The sequence below is a fragment of the Corylus avellana genome, chromosome 5, assembly GCF_965113065.1.
Source record: "Corylus avellana chromosome 5, dhCorAvel1.hap1.2, whole genome shotgun sequence".
NCBI lineage: Eukaryota > Viridiplantae > Streptophyta > Magnoliopsida > Fagales > Betulaceae > Corylus > Corylus avellana.
In genome coordinates, this window is record NC_142494.1 from 24241940 (window position 1) to 24257279 (window position 15340).

At 34.8% G+C, this 15340-nt stretch overlaps 2 protein-coding genes across 2 annotated transcripts; one reads left to right on the top strand and one right to left on the bottom strand.

Annotated features, from left to right (window-relative positions):
- Window positions 1–2651: 2651 nt before the first annotated feature.
- On the bottom strand, window positions 2652–6102 carry LOC132180828 (14-3-3-like protein A). Its single transcript, XM_059593797.2, has 5 exons — window positions 5995–6102; window positions 4404–4917; window positions 4110–4232; window positions 3510–3626; window positions 2652–2918 (listed from the first exon to the last, which is right to left on the bottom strand). Exons 2-5 carry the CDS (start codon window positions 4887–4889, stop codon window positions 2844–2846), a joined length of 801 nt encoding a protein of 266 aa, XP_059449780.1. The 5' UTR covers window positions 4890–4917; window positions 5995–6102; the 3' UTR covers window positions 2652–2843.
- Window positions 6103–12000: 5898 nt separating this feature from the next.
- On the top strand, window positions 12001–14765 carry LOC132181098 (uncharacterized). Its single transcript, XM_059594163.2, has 3 exons — window positions 12001–12089; window positions 12175–13418; window positions 14331–14765. The coding sequence occupies exons 2-3, from the start codon at window positions 12211–12213 to the stop codon at window positions 14440–14442; spliced, it is 1320 nt and encodes a 439-aa protein (XP_059450146.2). The 5' UTR covers window positions 12001–12089; window positions 12175–12210; the 3' UTR covers window positions 14443–14765.
- Window positions 14766–15340: the final 575 nt, after the last annotated feature.

The window sequence follows — 15340 nt, forward strand, 5'->3', positions numbered from 1 at the left end:
AAATACTCTAAAAAGTGTTATCAAAGGAACCTTTTATTATTTTTTAATACAAATTTTTATGCAAATTTGGAATTCAATTATATGAAAAAATGCGAAGTTTTACCTAGCTTTTTACACACTAGACACAAATTTCAAGCACTCAAAACATCCATACTATATGAAAATTTTAAATTTAGGATCAAAATTTGAGTTTGAGTTTACTTTCAAACAAAGTATCATTTCTCGTTGGAAAAAAAAAAAAAGTACAGTTTTACCATGAATATAAATTTTTTACAAACCGAGTACCTTGTCACTATTATAAACTATTAATATTATTTATCAAACTCATGTACAATTGTCATATAATTAGATAAAATTATTACAATAATAATAAACCATTAAATTGGCGCTTAAAATAAAACCAGTCATTCTCTCAAACTAAGGGTGCCTTCCCCCTTCATTTTTCCTCCCTACCCCTCTTATATAACAAGAATACTTCCCGTAATCACAATTATTGCACCTTTGAAAACGTTTAATTTTGTTTCAAAATGTATTTAGGCTGCATGCAGATTGGCTAGGGCATCAAACCAGTGTAGCAGCGTCAACCCAATTGTGGAATTCCGAACCTCGCAAAGATGGAATAAGATTCTCTCTATTTGCATCAAGTGCGATGACTGATCATTAATTTCTTCAATATTTTTTGCACTACCATAAAGCATCCATGCCAAAAGGTCATGTTGCTTTAACCAGCCCCTGCCCAAATTCTAAGCTAATGGAGGGAGATAGAGAATTTCAAATTGATAAAAGAAAGACTTGGAGCCTGTTTCAAAATTTGGTTTGAGAGGCTTAAAAATACTTTTAACACTCAAAAAATCAATTTGAAGAAAAAAAAATATTCATTTGGTAAAAAAATTAAACGCACTTTTAATTGTCTAAAAAGCCTAAAAATAGCCAAAAAAACATTTTTGACAAAAGCTTAAAAATGAAATTTTTGCCCGAAAGCTCTTTTTGACTTAAAAGCATTATTTTTTAAAGCAATTCCAAATTTGTCCTTAGATTAAGGACATGTTTGAAATTGCGTCTAAGAAATCTAAAAGTGCTTTTAACACTCAAAAAATCCATTTAAAAATATATATATATATATATATATATATATATATTCACTTCGTAAAAGAATTAAAAGTGCTTTTAAGGATCTAAAAAGCCTAAGAGTATGTTTGGTATTGCGGTGAGATATAACGCTTTTGGATATAGAGCTTTTGTTTGTGAGCTTTTGTCAAAAGCGCTTTTATTGAAAAATTGTTTACATGTTTGGGAACGGCATGTCTTAAGCGCTTTTTTAAAATTATTGATGTTTGGTAACAAAACTAAAAATGTGTTTTTAGTTACAAAAATGACAATAAAAGACATGAAAGATTATTGATGTTTTAACTTTAAATACAAAACTATAATAATAGTATAAAAAATAAAGAAACATGAGTGGGCAAAAAGGAACAATTCAACATAAAAAAACAAATATGTTCTAGAAACAATTTAGGGAAAAAAAAGAAAAAAAAAAAGTTAATCTGACAAACCCATATCTACCACACTTTTCTTTGCTGCACAACGAGATACCCAAAGATAGAGATAGAGATAAAAAAAAAAAAAATCAATGCGTTTTCTCCTCTCCAAGAACTCTCTCCTTTAGTCACAAATTTTTCTCTCGCCCAAATCAAAAGAACCATCGTCTCTCTCTCACTCTATAAATCTCTTCTAATCGCTCCAAGAAAACTAGAGTGCACTAAGAAACCAATAACTCCAAAATTCATCTCTTTATCTTTGACCCCAAAAATCCATCATTCCAACGGAAGCTCATCCATACATTAATGGCGGTTGAGAGTTTTGAGACCCAAAAAGACCCAGTCGAATGATCAAACTTACCACAATATCCAGCTATCGAAGAGAAGCAACGAGCTCATCAATTCTCCAAATCGTAGAAGGGTTTGCAGGCTTGCAGCTCTCAGATTCATTGAAGAGGATGTAAAACGTGGAAAAATATGTATATATATCTCAGTATTGTTGTGATTATGTGAACTTTGTTAGGATATTTTTGTCCAATTGTGATTTTGATTAAACCAAAATTGCAGCGCGCATTTTGGTTAGAAGTCTTTTTTGTCAAAAGCCTTGAATTTGAGCTTTAGACTAAACGTGGGTTTGGAGCATTTGCAAACTCGAAAGTCCTTTCATAGGATTTTACCAAACGATCCTAGTCTTTCTGAAATGGGCTTTTCAAGGCTTAGAAGCGCTTAATTGCAGACCCGAAAAGGCTCTAAAAATGGCCAAAATATATTTTTGATAAAAACTTAAAAATAAAACTTTTATCCAAAAATTATTTTTGACTTAAAAGCTCTGTTTCTTAATTGCAAGCCCAAACAGGCTGGCTATTCCATTAAAATAACAATAATAATAATAATAATAATAATAATAATAATAATTTTTATTAAAACAGGAAAATGGTATAATAATAGATTAACTTCGGAATAGTTATATTACCAAGCGTTAAGAATATATGTATACTGATACACCAAAATTATTTTATGCAACAACAGAGCAAAAACAACTGGGCCAAAATTGCCATGCAACTGACACTTAAAAAGGCATCAATTTCAACGCTAATTATACACCACCATCACTCAAACGCCAAACCACATTCTTCCCATCAATAATAAAAGCACATTCATATCTTTCGGAACAATTCAACCCCAAGTGCAGATGTAAGCACTCAAGATCACCAGTTCATTATGAAATCCTGCTACAACAACCCACATGCCATCTATGTAAAGGTCTCAAGATTAAAAATACAAAGTACACATCCTACGAATTTATCACTGCGACGGCGGCTGCTGCCCCTCGGCTGACTCACGCTTAGATGCTTCCTTAATCTCATCCCCAGCATCATCCTAGAATAGAAAACAACATATGCATTTAGCAAAAACAAATCAACACGAAAACTTGAGAAAGCAACAATCATAGACAAACTGCACTTGTGCACCCACCCCACCCACTATTAACGGATTGGGCACGACTTAGATTAACGAATAAGAATCAGTACAACTCAACCTTAGTCAATTTTGACAGTTACTTTCAATGTACTGAGAAACAAATTTTGGGTCCAGGTAAGCTTCAATAATTTAGGTACCATGATCCATCCATATAGGTCAAACCTAGTAATGATGCTTTTGACCCCAGCACAATCCGGGTTAAATATCAAACCAACCTAGCTCAGACCAGCTTACCTTCTATAAATGCCAAATGCCAAATTGGGGGGAGGGGGGGGCACAAGAAGAAGAATTTAATGTCAAACCTAGTAGGTAGGTTTGCTGATTTATGTTCAGGATGATAACAAAACAGTTTGGACAACAAAAATTCAGCGTAAAGTGATATATAGACACAAACACACATAGGTGGCACACACATGCAATGGGTATGAATGCTTATGGGCTCACACATGGGCGGAGAGAGAGAGAGAGAGAGAGAAAAGAGAGAGAAACCGTTATGTCAGAAGTCCACAAAGTCAGATTGTCTCGAAGAAGCTGCATGATCAATGTACTGTCCTTGTATGACTCCTCACCCAATGTATCCAGCTCGGATATAGCCTCGTCGAAAGCCTGCAAAATATTAAGGGGGTGACAATAAGAAAGAGGGCATACAACCTTGTGGATGGCTTAAATCCTTCATGTCAAAATTTCAGTGAAACTTCAGACAGCTAAATCAATTTTTTTAACAAATGCCATTCAATTTATAAAAGAAAATGCTACAACAAAGGAATAAAAAGTTTAGAACCTTCATATAACCTACAGTCAAGACTATTGAATCATCCCTCTATCATAATGTATCTAAAGCAAGCATGGATATGTTCACAAAACCCTTGGATATATTATAAAGATCACTCAATATCTAGATCTCAATCATCACCAGACAACATGTATTTCTTAGAAGCTAATATTTATTTGAACCAGCCAAAAGAATGGCCTATAATTTCATAAATTACATGTACAACTAGGAATCAAGCAATCCAACACATTCTAGTAAAGCATACCCCTATACCAACAACTGCAAAACAATAAGTAAAAGCAATTTAGTAAAAATACCTGTTTTGCAAGATTGCAAGCACGGTCAGGTGAGTTAAGGATTTCATAGTAGAATACAGAGAAGTTAAGTGCAAGACCGAGCCTTATTGGGTGAGTAGGAGCAAGTTCAGCCAGAGCAATATCCTGTATAAAGAAGAAAAAAAGCAGGCTCAGAAATTATTATCACAGAAAATACCCACAAAAATAGTGTAAAACAATCATAACTAAAAGCCTCAGCCAGGTACCTGTGGTGAGCCAACAAGCTACCTGAGCAGATTGTCAGCCAAAAAAACATACCAACACCGAAATACCTACCTGAGCAGACTTGTAAGCCAACAAGGTGCTCTCAGCAGCTTCCTTCCTTTCAGATCCAGTCTTAAATTCAGCCAGGTACCTGTGGTAATCACCCTTCATCTTAAGATAAAACACCTTCGACTCAGCAGATGAGGCTGATGGGATGAGATGCGACTCAAGAAGGCTCAAAATGCCATCACAGATCTTGCTCAGCTCGGACTCAATCTTGCCTCTGTACTCCTTGATGACTGCAACATGATCCTCATTTCCCCTACTCTCCTCCTTCTGCTCAATGGAAGAGATGATCCTCCATGAAGCCCTCCTGGCCCCAATCACATTCTTGTAAGCCACAGAGAGGAGGTTCCTTTCCTCCACAGATAACTCCTCAACATCCACTGTCTTTGCAACTTTCTCCATGAACTCAACCATTTCCTCATAACGTTCAGCCTGCTCGGCCAGTTTGGCCATGTAGACATTCTCCTCGCGAGAAGAATCAGCTGGTGACATCTTTGCTATACCAAACAATTACTCAAGTCTGCAAATCAATTCAAAATATTCTTATTAATATGATGACCTAGATATTACAAACTCTAAATCAAACACCAATACAGCCACTTGACAAACATTGCATAACAATCATAAATCACATGCGGAATTAACATTGGAATGCAGTCACCAATTAACAACTAATCACCAGACCATCTGTGTGGTTTGCTAACAGATATTAGGAAGCAAAAATAAAATGGAATTATTGAAATCTTATGACTAAAATTGTTGTGATATACAGAAAAATGAAACCCAACCCCCGGTACATGATTGAGGCACAATGAGGACAATTATCAATTTTCTGAAAATCCAAAACTTTAAATTCTCAATCATAACTTGATACACATTGCTTAGCAATCTATTATCATTTACATCAACATAGCAAGCAAAAATAAATTAACTCAAAGTATGGTTGCTAAAATATGTGAGAAAGAAAGGTGACAAATTTAGCATTAGTAAAAGTTCAGAGAAATATTTTTGTTTTCTCCCTTGAAGTTTCAAACCCTAACACCAATACCGAACACGTTTATTTCTTTCCTTGCCTCAAAATTTCTCAGCAACCAAACAGATCAAATCACACTTACGCTATATATATAACTTCTCCAAAGAACCACAAACTCACATAAACTATTACAAACAGACATTTGACACTCACTTGACGAAAGGTTCTCATACCCTCATACCCTCATACCCTCCGTCTTTACCAATAACAAAACCGAGATTCACACTCCAATCATTTTCCTTTTTCTCTTTCTTTTCAGACACTTCCTTGCAAACCAAATAATAAATAGAAATCTCAACAGTTCTCCGGTCAAATCAACAAGCGTCAAAAGCTCAAATCTAGCAGATCCAGTAAAAGACACCGAAAATAAAACCAAAAAATAACTTAATAACAAAGGAAAAAACAAATCGAGCAAACAATAGCTCTAGATCTCATAAGAACCAGCCTACAAAACACACATCAACGCGCCAAAACAAACAAAAATCCATCGGATCTGACCCTAAAACCAACCCCAAGCCTAAGCCTGTATAGCAAAGAAACCGATCAGAGCTTCAGAGACCATACCTTTCTGGTCCGCGTAGAAGATCCTCCGTCTCTCTGAGTGCGTGAAATTAGAGAAAGAAATGGAAATGAGAAGGGAAAGGGCGGAGGGGTTGTGTTTAATAAAGGTCGCCACGAGTGAGAGAAGAAGAGCATGGACCAATCAGAGCACGACACGTGGTGGATGGCGGAGAATCCGTGGGAGTTTTTGGTCTTTATGTCATCTTAGAGCGAAAGTTTGCACGCTAGCGTTGACCGTCAACAGGCCCTTCCGGGCACCACGTCATCGTTACGTCTTTGTTGTGGGGAGGGCGGACTTGACTATCGTTTACAGCTATGCAGAAGCCTGGCAATGGAGCCCCTCAAAGGCCGTATTATCGCCGTTTTCTATTTTATCTTCCGATTTTTATTTTTATTTTTATTTTTAATTTATAAAACTGATCAATATTTCTTAACTATTCTCATGAATCAATAATAAAAAATAAAGAGTTTTTCATTTAAGTATTTGCTAGTGGTTTTATGTTCTGATTTTTTTAATAAGCTAGATGTGACTGGTAAATTGAAAATTAATTAAAATTATAAAGTAAAAAAAAAAAAAAAAAAAGACTTGTGCATTAAGATGACGAAGGGGTGTCTCCATTTGGGTATCGAAGGGGCTCTAAGTTCTGTCTAAACGTCGTATTATCGCCGTTTTCTATTTTAATTTCTGTTTTTTCTGTCGTATTATTGGTTTTTTTTAATGAATTTGTTCAGGGATTTACTTCTTGGGGATGGGAGGAGACTGCTACGTTTTGGTTGCTTCGGTTTTAAGAAATATCATAATTTTTATTTTTTTAAACAGTTGAATTTCATTTCATTTATTGATAAACGAGCATAAAGTTTAAACAACACAGAGCAAAACTTGGAAGCAATCATAGCTGAAGTTACGAGGTTATAAGCGTTAAAAATAACGTATTACATTTCAGATTCATACAAAATCAGTTAATTTATAACTAATTTTTAAATTAAACAGTAAATTTGTGTCAAATAGACTCAAACTAATGTATAAGTAGTTCTTATTACTCGACATTAAGGGCAAAAAACTTTAAACCAAAACTCATTATCTTCAACCCGAAAGCCAGAATAATATTCGCACGAAAATTGAATTGTGAGTCCATTTGGTCGCGGTGGGAGCAAGTCATAATGGCTTGCTGTTGTGGCATGGGTGAATTTGAGTCAGATGGGGTAGCATTGGAAATTTATATTGTTTTTAAATCACAAGTCGCGCACATAGATGAATTTATATGGTATGAATTCTAAACTACAATTTGAACCAGAATTTATTTGTAAACGCGTTGTTCATTTAATTATAGCCATCTTTTTAGATCATTTCCTAAGATTTGGACACAATTTATTGTATTTGAATATATGGATACATAGATTAGAATCTATTGGCAGTCAATTCAATAAATTTAGTGGATACACTTTAAATGCTTCCCATAATTTTGGGTTGTTTGCGATTTCAAAAAGTGCTATTTCAAAATAGGAATTTGAAAGTGTGATTTTTAAAAATGCAGTTAAACGTTTGACAAAATTATAAATTGGCCTTTCAAATTGTAGATAGCCTTTAGAATTATGCATTTTCAAAAAAATCTGAAAAAAAATATTTTTAAATTAATTTTTTTTAAAAAAAAAATCTCAATTCCAAACAATCTTTTTTTAAAAAAAAATCACACTTTTTGTTTATAAAATTACAATGTCAAACGCACCCTTAATATGTTAATATGAGCTTGTGAGTTGCTACTTTTTAAAGAGAGTTTAAATAACATATTCTCATCCCACTATGCTAACGTGGTATTGTCAATTTATTATTTAATTTTGTTTAATTAATATTAATTTAATGGTGAATTGACAATGTCACATGAACATAGTATATAATTGAAGTATGCTATTTAGTATTCCTCAATTTTTAATTAAAAAAAATTTAATTTAAATAAAATATCATCAAGAGTAATAAAATTAAGGAAAATAAAAATCTACCTCACGCTGTAGAATTTATATGTATTTAACGCGGAATTCATCCACCCTGAAAAGTGTTCTCCATATATAGTATTTGGTGAATAGCAAGACCCATCTTGCTTTCAAATTATTACATTAAAACCATGAGTTGTCAATTTTTGTTTATAAGACGTGAAAAGGTTAGAGTCACGACATTGCATTAATGACATAATTGAGGTTGCAATTAACGATCATATTTTAAGAGTAAAATTCAACTCTTCAAGGTAGTATAAGGTTTTTCCATGTGGGTCCTTTTGGACGGGATTTATAATTTGTTACTGAATTTGTACTGTATTTACCATTTGAGCTTTGTTGTTGGAGTGCTCATCCATTTTGGTTGTTTTATATTGTAACCCGCTTTTTCTAATTTGATTAGAAAAAAATCGTGTGGGTCCTTGGCTAGCTCTGAGTCTCCAATCTCCAAAGTCGTGGGTCATCGAAGAGAGAGGGGAAGGAAAATGAAGAAAAAAAAAGGGGTGAGTTATTTTTCCATGATGTAGCAATCTTAGCACTTCATTATAAATGAATTGCCGCGATTTAGGAATTGCAGGTGTATTGCAGAGCATCTCGATAAAAAAAAAAAAATCCTAATAACTTGAAAATAATTACAAAATAGGAAGAAAAAAAAATCCCAATATCTCATTATGGCATTATACCCCGAATGTGTTTTAGGGTAAAAGGAAGAAAAAGAAAAAAAACAAAAGAAGGAATGATTTTCAAGGTGGTGGAGGTGACGTGTACCTTTGAATTATATGTTTCCAATTCCATATGTTTTTAATTCAAGCCCAAAAAGTCAAATTTGGTATGATGATAGAAAAGTTGGCTAGACTAATTATTAGTCCAAGTTCAAATGTTACACCATAAGCGCAAAAAATAGAGAAAAATATTGAATTCCAGCATTTTTCAAAAACAAAAGGCAAAGTATCTCCAAAGCCACTTATTTTTGCCTATGTGGCAAATAAGAATTCGAATTTTTAATTTTGATCATTATAATTTGGGTAAATATCTTATAAATTTCTGAATCAATGCGCCAAAACTGAAAACTCCTTAGGTTGTTTTTTATTTTTTATTTTTAGAATTTTTAGATTTAAATTTTAAAATTAAATTAATATTTTAAAGTGAGGTGAAATTGTGCGTTTTGTTTGAGACGGACCGACGTTAAAAAATTGGAAAATATATAATGGTGTGGATTTATTTGCCTTTTCCGATTAACTATAAGTAAAAATTCGAAGAAAAAAAATGAAGTTTTCAATTTTTGCGGATCGACTAAAGGATTTATAATATACTTATCCTTACAGTTTTACAAGTGACTTTTTTTGCCCAAATTTTAACTAAAAAATTGTCACTTGTTATATTGTCCACATATAAAAAATTGTCACTTTTTAATGTGGAGATACATGTCAACCTGCCATGCAAGCAATTATATATATACTAAATTACTATTTTGCCCCTGAGGACACCTCCCTCCCTAATTGCCGATAGAATGTTATGATTTTTTATTTTTGTCTTTAAGTTCTGGGGATTTTTCCGACCTGTTGCATGAGACTAGGGAAACTGGCTCTTAGAAATAGGCAAACTGGGCTCTTAGACTGCTGCGTGAGGCTAGGGACCTATAATAATTTTTTTTTTTTCCTATTTTCCTTGGCATTCCTATTCTTCTAGGAATGTGTGTTGATAAAAGCTTATATTTTTTTTTATTCTTAAAGTGGGCAAGTGGCCCAAGTGGGGGTTTTTTAAGGGGAAGCATATTAAGGGAGAAAATTTTAGGGGAAAATTTTGGTGGGGGTGGGAGAGTTGGGGGGTTTGAACGGTAATTTGGAATGGTCATTACATGTATTTTTTTTATTTTTTTTATTTTTTTTATTTTTTTTTAAAGGGCTTAAGGGGAAAAAAAATTGTGTTGGCGTTGCCATGGTCCCCCACTCTATAAGGTGGGTCCGCCCCTAATACCGGTAATCTCATGAGTTCAAATCCAATATTTATATTATAATTCAATTAAACATTTTACATGTTAAATCTTACTTATTAAAAAATAGTTTAAACTTACACATAAGGAGAGTGATAAAATATTAATCAATTAAATCTATCATTTTCTTTCGGCCTAAAAGGTAATTTAACTTGTTAGCAAATTGGTTTGATGTGAATTGTGATCTTAACCCAATTAATTATTATTATTATTTTTAAAAAAAAAAACAAAAACAAAAACAAAGAGACGCATGATCGAACATAAACAACAAAATTAAAAAGGTGCAGTACAATTTGTCTGGTCGATGTCCGTTATTTTGTTTTAAAACAAACCATGCACGGGACGTACATGATGCATATGAGTTATAGTGGTCAGTGATCATATACAACAAGATCACGTAAATCACGATACAACAAAAGTGTTCCATAAAAAAAAATAGGGAGCCCCTACTATGCGGTCATGCTGCAAAAGGATTGTTTTGCAGCATCCACTCTTATAGTGACACATCACCAAGCTCATTTTGACAAAATAAAATCAAAACACCAAATAACAGCAAATTCACAAACAAAACACCACCTGCTAGCAAACCCACAACCAAACTACCGGCGCCGGCCAGCAGCATCCCACGGCGCCGGAGACTTTCTTCTGAATGTCATTTTTGATTGCAGGTCTTCTCTTCCTCCTCTGTTTTTCCCCATTTCGGTCGGATGAAATGATTTGATTCTTCAAAGGTAAAATTCATCCCCTTTGCTGTTGATTCTTGAATTAAGTTGGGTATTTGATTTTGGGTGTTCTTAATCGAGTGGGTAGTGCTATGTTCTTTGTGAAATTGGTGTTGATGTTTGGTTTGTAGTAGTGCTTTTGGGGATGGTTTGGTCGAATGGGTTTGGGGTGGGGATGGTTTGGCCGAATGGGTTTTGGATGGATTTTAATGGGTTGATTGTTGAGAATATTTGTTTCCCCAATCTGGCGTGACCCACGGCCAGCGTGGGAGAGAAGAAGGAAGAAATGGGAGGAAGAAGAAGAGGAGTTGTCGGCGGGAAGGAAGAAATAGGAGAGAAGAAGAAATGGGAGGAAGAATCTAGTGTTTTAGGTGTAAGATAGTTTTGTACATTTTTCCTATGTGTCAATGTTCTATTGGGGGCTGCAAAAGACTACTTTTGCAGCTCGACCGCATAGGAGGTTTACTCAAAAAAATATAATTAAAAAAAAACGCCTGTGCGAACTTAATTACGTTGAACAAAGAGTCATCCTACGAATTGCCCTTCAATTTTCTTTTTTAATCTTGACCATTAATTCTCATCCAATGGTCTAGAATATGCCATGTGTTCACTAATTAAAAAATAATATTCCCCTCTCAACTTCTTCTCCAGCCCCAGCCTTCAAACCCTCCGTCTTTGAGCAGCTGGAGCACAGGAGCCGTCGTCCACTCCTCGTGCAGGTATCTCTCTCTCTCTGGGAGTTGTCGTCGTGCAGCTTCTGCAGTAATTTACTGAAGGGGATTTTCAACATTTTTTTTCATCATTATCTCTCTCTCTCTCAAAGTATCATATTATTAGTTATTGTATTTAAACTAAGGACTAAATCCGGAGAGAGGGGGATTTGGTGTTGAGTTCTAATTCTATTATAGTTCAACTCTAATCTTAAATAAAGTATTATCTTGTTTTGACCAGAACCCATTAAGATATCAAAACATATTATCATATTTATGTGTTTGTATTGTTGTAGAACTCTAACCATAAGTTGATATTTCTAACATATATTATCTTTATATTATATTAAATATTAGTTGTGTTTTTAGGATCAGGATCTCCGACAATGTTATAAAAATTGCCGGCCCCCAATTTTGTTAATCTTGATTCTTGGCCGTCTTTTACAACAAACAGCTTAGAATATGCTATGTGTAAAGCAATATGAAATTCAAAATTTAAATGCCCATTGTTTTGTTTGAGTCTTTCAAAGCAATTTTTCCCTTCTCTCCAGAAAATCGTTTGCGGATTGAAGCACAGTGGCTTGGCCACCGTCGGTGTGCGGAGGAAAGCGATTGGGGTGGGAGACCTTGGCCCAACTCTGGCCGTTGTACGTGTTTCTCGGCGTCCAAACAGAAATCAGCTGGGTAAGTGTTTAATTTTTTTTGCTACTAATTCCATTTGTTGGTTTGTATTGTGATTGTAATTATTTTTCTGTTGCATTCTTTGTAGAAATTAATTTGAAGCACATCAGCATTTTCCTTGAGAATGATTAGGCAGGCTAAGGAATCCTTCATGGAGGAAGGCTTCGCAGTGGTGAATAAACCAGTGAAATTGAGACGGTCGCGTTCTTGGTCATCATTTGATGAACTCTCTCCTGCTTCCCGAAATATAGAAGACCTACGGATGCAAGCAATTCCTTATTCAGCGCGTTTATATTCTCATCATCCTACCAGAATTTTGACTCGTCCTTGCGAGATCGTCGTCTGTATGCCTACTCAGCAGCCGGAGGGCCGCACGGATCATCACTCAATGCCGATTTCCAGGTGGTACCACCTTCAGGTACCTGCTTTCCTTCCTCTCAAGCCTGTAGAAATTTTTCCTTTTTGGAAGGGTTTTGTTCCAGTAGCCTCCTTGGTTGCAGTTTTAGGATCCGAAATTTATTATATAGGTGGTTTCCACGTTCCCGATTGTTACTGCTTTCCACGCTCAATTATTCCCGATGTGCTCAAACTAGACTTCACCTCTAGCACCCCTGATTTGGTACCTGCAAATAATTACATGACTTCTTCGAGAATAGAGCCTCTAATTTTAGTCCACGATCAGAAACTCTTTGTTGTAGGGGGTTTTCCTTCTACTGCTACTACTACTGCTACTGCTGGGCCATTGGTTGAGATGTATGAACCCAAGATTAATAAACCCAAAATTAATGAATGGGAACCTTGGAAACCTTTGCCTGAGCCTCCATTTTATGTGGGACGTAAGCTTATTTATGGGACTCTTGAAAATCCAAAGAGGATTCTTATTGCCCCTGTTGTCCCGGGAGAATACTCCGCTATATTTTACGTATATGATGTGGAGCTTCGTGTTTGGAGTTGTCTCGGCAAGCGCCCAATACACCGTAAATGTCCTATCGGATGGGATGGATGGGGAGAAAGGGCGGTTACAGTTGCTAATACTGTTTATTGGCTTACAAGTGATGCAGATTTGCTAGCCTATAATGTAGAGAAAGATATGTGGCTCCAAGGGAGTCTCAAAGGCCTTGGAATTTCGTTTGTGGAAAATCAGACGCTCATGTGTATGCCTGGGTTTGTTCATTTAGAGGGTCGATTCTTCGGCCTTGTGCAATCTGCACCTGAACTTCAAGTTGTCATAATTGATGCCACCATTGTCAGGAGCTCTTTTGTAATATCTGTTGTTGCCGTCCTTAGATATAAGACGGAGGCCCCCACTGACATATCATATTGCTTTTCACTGTAAGTTTCTTGCTTTCTCTAAATTTTCCTTTCTTTTTTTTTGTTTTTTAATAATTTATGCAATGCTATTGTGGGAATGGTAAAGTTAAGGTGAATGAAGAAAATGTTGGTTGTTAGCCTCTTGGTTTTTAGTTAGCTTTTGGCTAGAGAGAGTTTGTATTCGTTTTTTGCGTCATTAAAAATTAATCATCCAAAATAAAAGAGTCAAGATAACCTCTTATTTATATTAGGTCAAATTTGTTGATGATGCTATTTTCTTATAAAGTGTACTGTGTTGTTTTTCTAACTAATAGTGAGGAAATATGTGAAAGTGTGCATGCTGGTGTGGCTGATTTGATATATGTGAAGTATGAAGCGGAATACATACATATTTAGTCCATAACAACAGTAGCGAAGGATGAAATACGCATTGCGCTCATAATGCAATCTTCAAAATACTGATAATCTAGAATAGTATTGTTTGTTGCCTTTCTTTTTCCGTCCCTTCCCTTTTGGACATGTCTCTTGGAAAAGATGTGTGCTAGATTCTGGTGTGTTTCCATGGCTTTATATATGTCTTTTACAATGAATATCTTAAATAGGAGTTATTAAGTTTTGGGATTTGATCATCAAAAAAAGCATGTTTGTGAAGAATTTTCTTAAGAATGCGCTTTTATTTTAATTAAAAAAGAAAAGAAAGTAAATTTAACTTCTATACAAGGTATGGGTGAGGAAGGGATTTTTGCCATGACATAATTTGTATCCATAGAAAATGTTGGTAGCAGTAGTTGTAGTTATTGCAATTGACATTTATCACGTTGGTTGAATTTGGATAATACACAGGTCATATTTTCTTCTCTCACCGAATATGCCATGCTATACTTATGATTCCATGAAATTCTAACCCCGCGTGCTTTCTATTACACTTAATAGGGACACATCAAGTAGTAGTGCAATATCAGCGGCTGACATTACAAAGTGTCAAAGTGACTCCACACATAGGGGAGTACCTGGGTTTCATAAGTGTGCAATTTGTGGAAGTTAAAGATTACAGGGTATGATGGCCTTCTGGAGAAGGGGGGATGAACTTATTTATAAGATGTAAAGGTGAAATTAGTTTTTTTTAACTCTTTTGAGGGAGAAAGAAGAAATCTGAAGGATTTTCTCTCCAATTTCTTCTGTGTAATGTTTTTGAATTTAGAAAGAAAAGCTTTGTTCTTGTCTATTCTAGGGATGAATGAGGATTAAGTTTCCTGATTAACATGACACATTACATCACCTGAGAGGTTGTATGTTATATTTTAGCCTTTGTTCTATGGTTCTGCTAATAGAAAATGATTCTCTATATTCAATGCTAATTTTGGTTTTGCCCAACTGTCATAGTTTACTCGCATGATAGGTCTATAAGTTAATTGATTATTTATTTATTGGTTGATTAAGCAAGTAAGAAGTTTCCTTTCAGCCCGGAAGAAATCCTCCTCTCCGTTATAACTATTCTATTTCTAAGGAAGTGATTGCAAATAGATTTTGAATGCTCTCAAGTTGCTTCAGTTGGAAATGAACTGCCTAAATTAGCCATGGAAGCTGCAAAGGCAGCTTTGGCAGTAGGCCTACCCTATATATGTGCTATGTGTATATGTATTATCATGTTATTCATTAGAAAATGCTTTGAATGTCCTCTCCAAACTCAACAATTTTCATTTCCATATGTTAGGATGGATATGTAACTGATGAAGTCTGAGGCGGTAAGTTCTACAACATAGGTTTAAGCTACATCTCTTAGGAAGTTTAATCAATTTCTAGGAATATTTAGGCTCAAAGAAACGTAAAATGTTTTCCACTGAAAATATTTTTTTAAAAATAAAATAAAAATTGAGTTTGAAAAAATTCTTTTAATGTAGTCTATTAAAATATGTGATTCTCATTTAGAGTTTTAATACGAT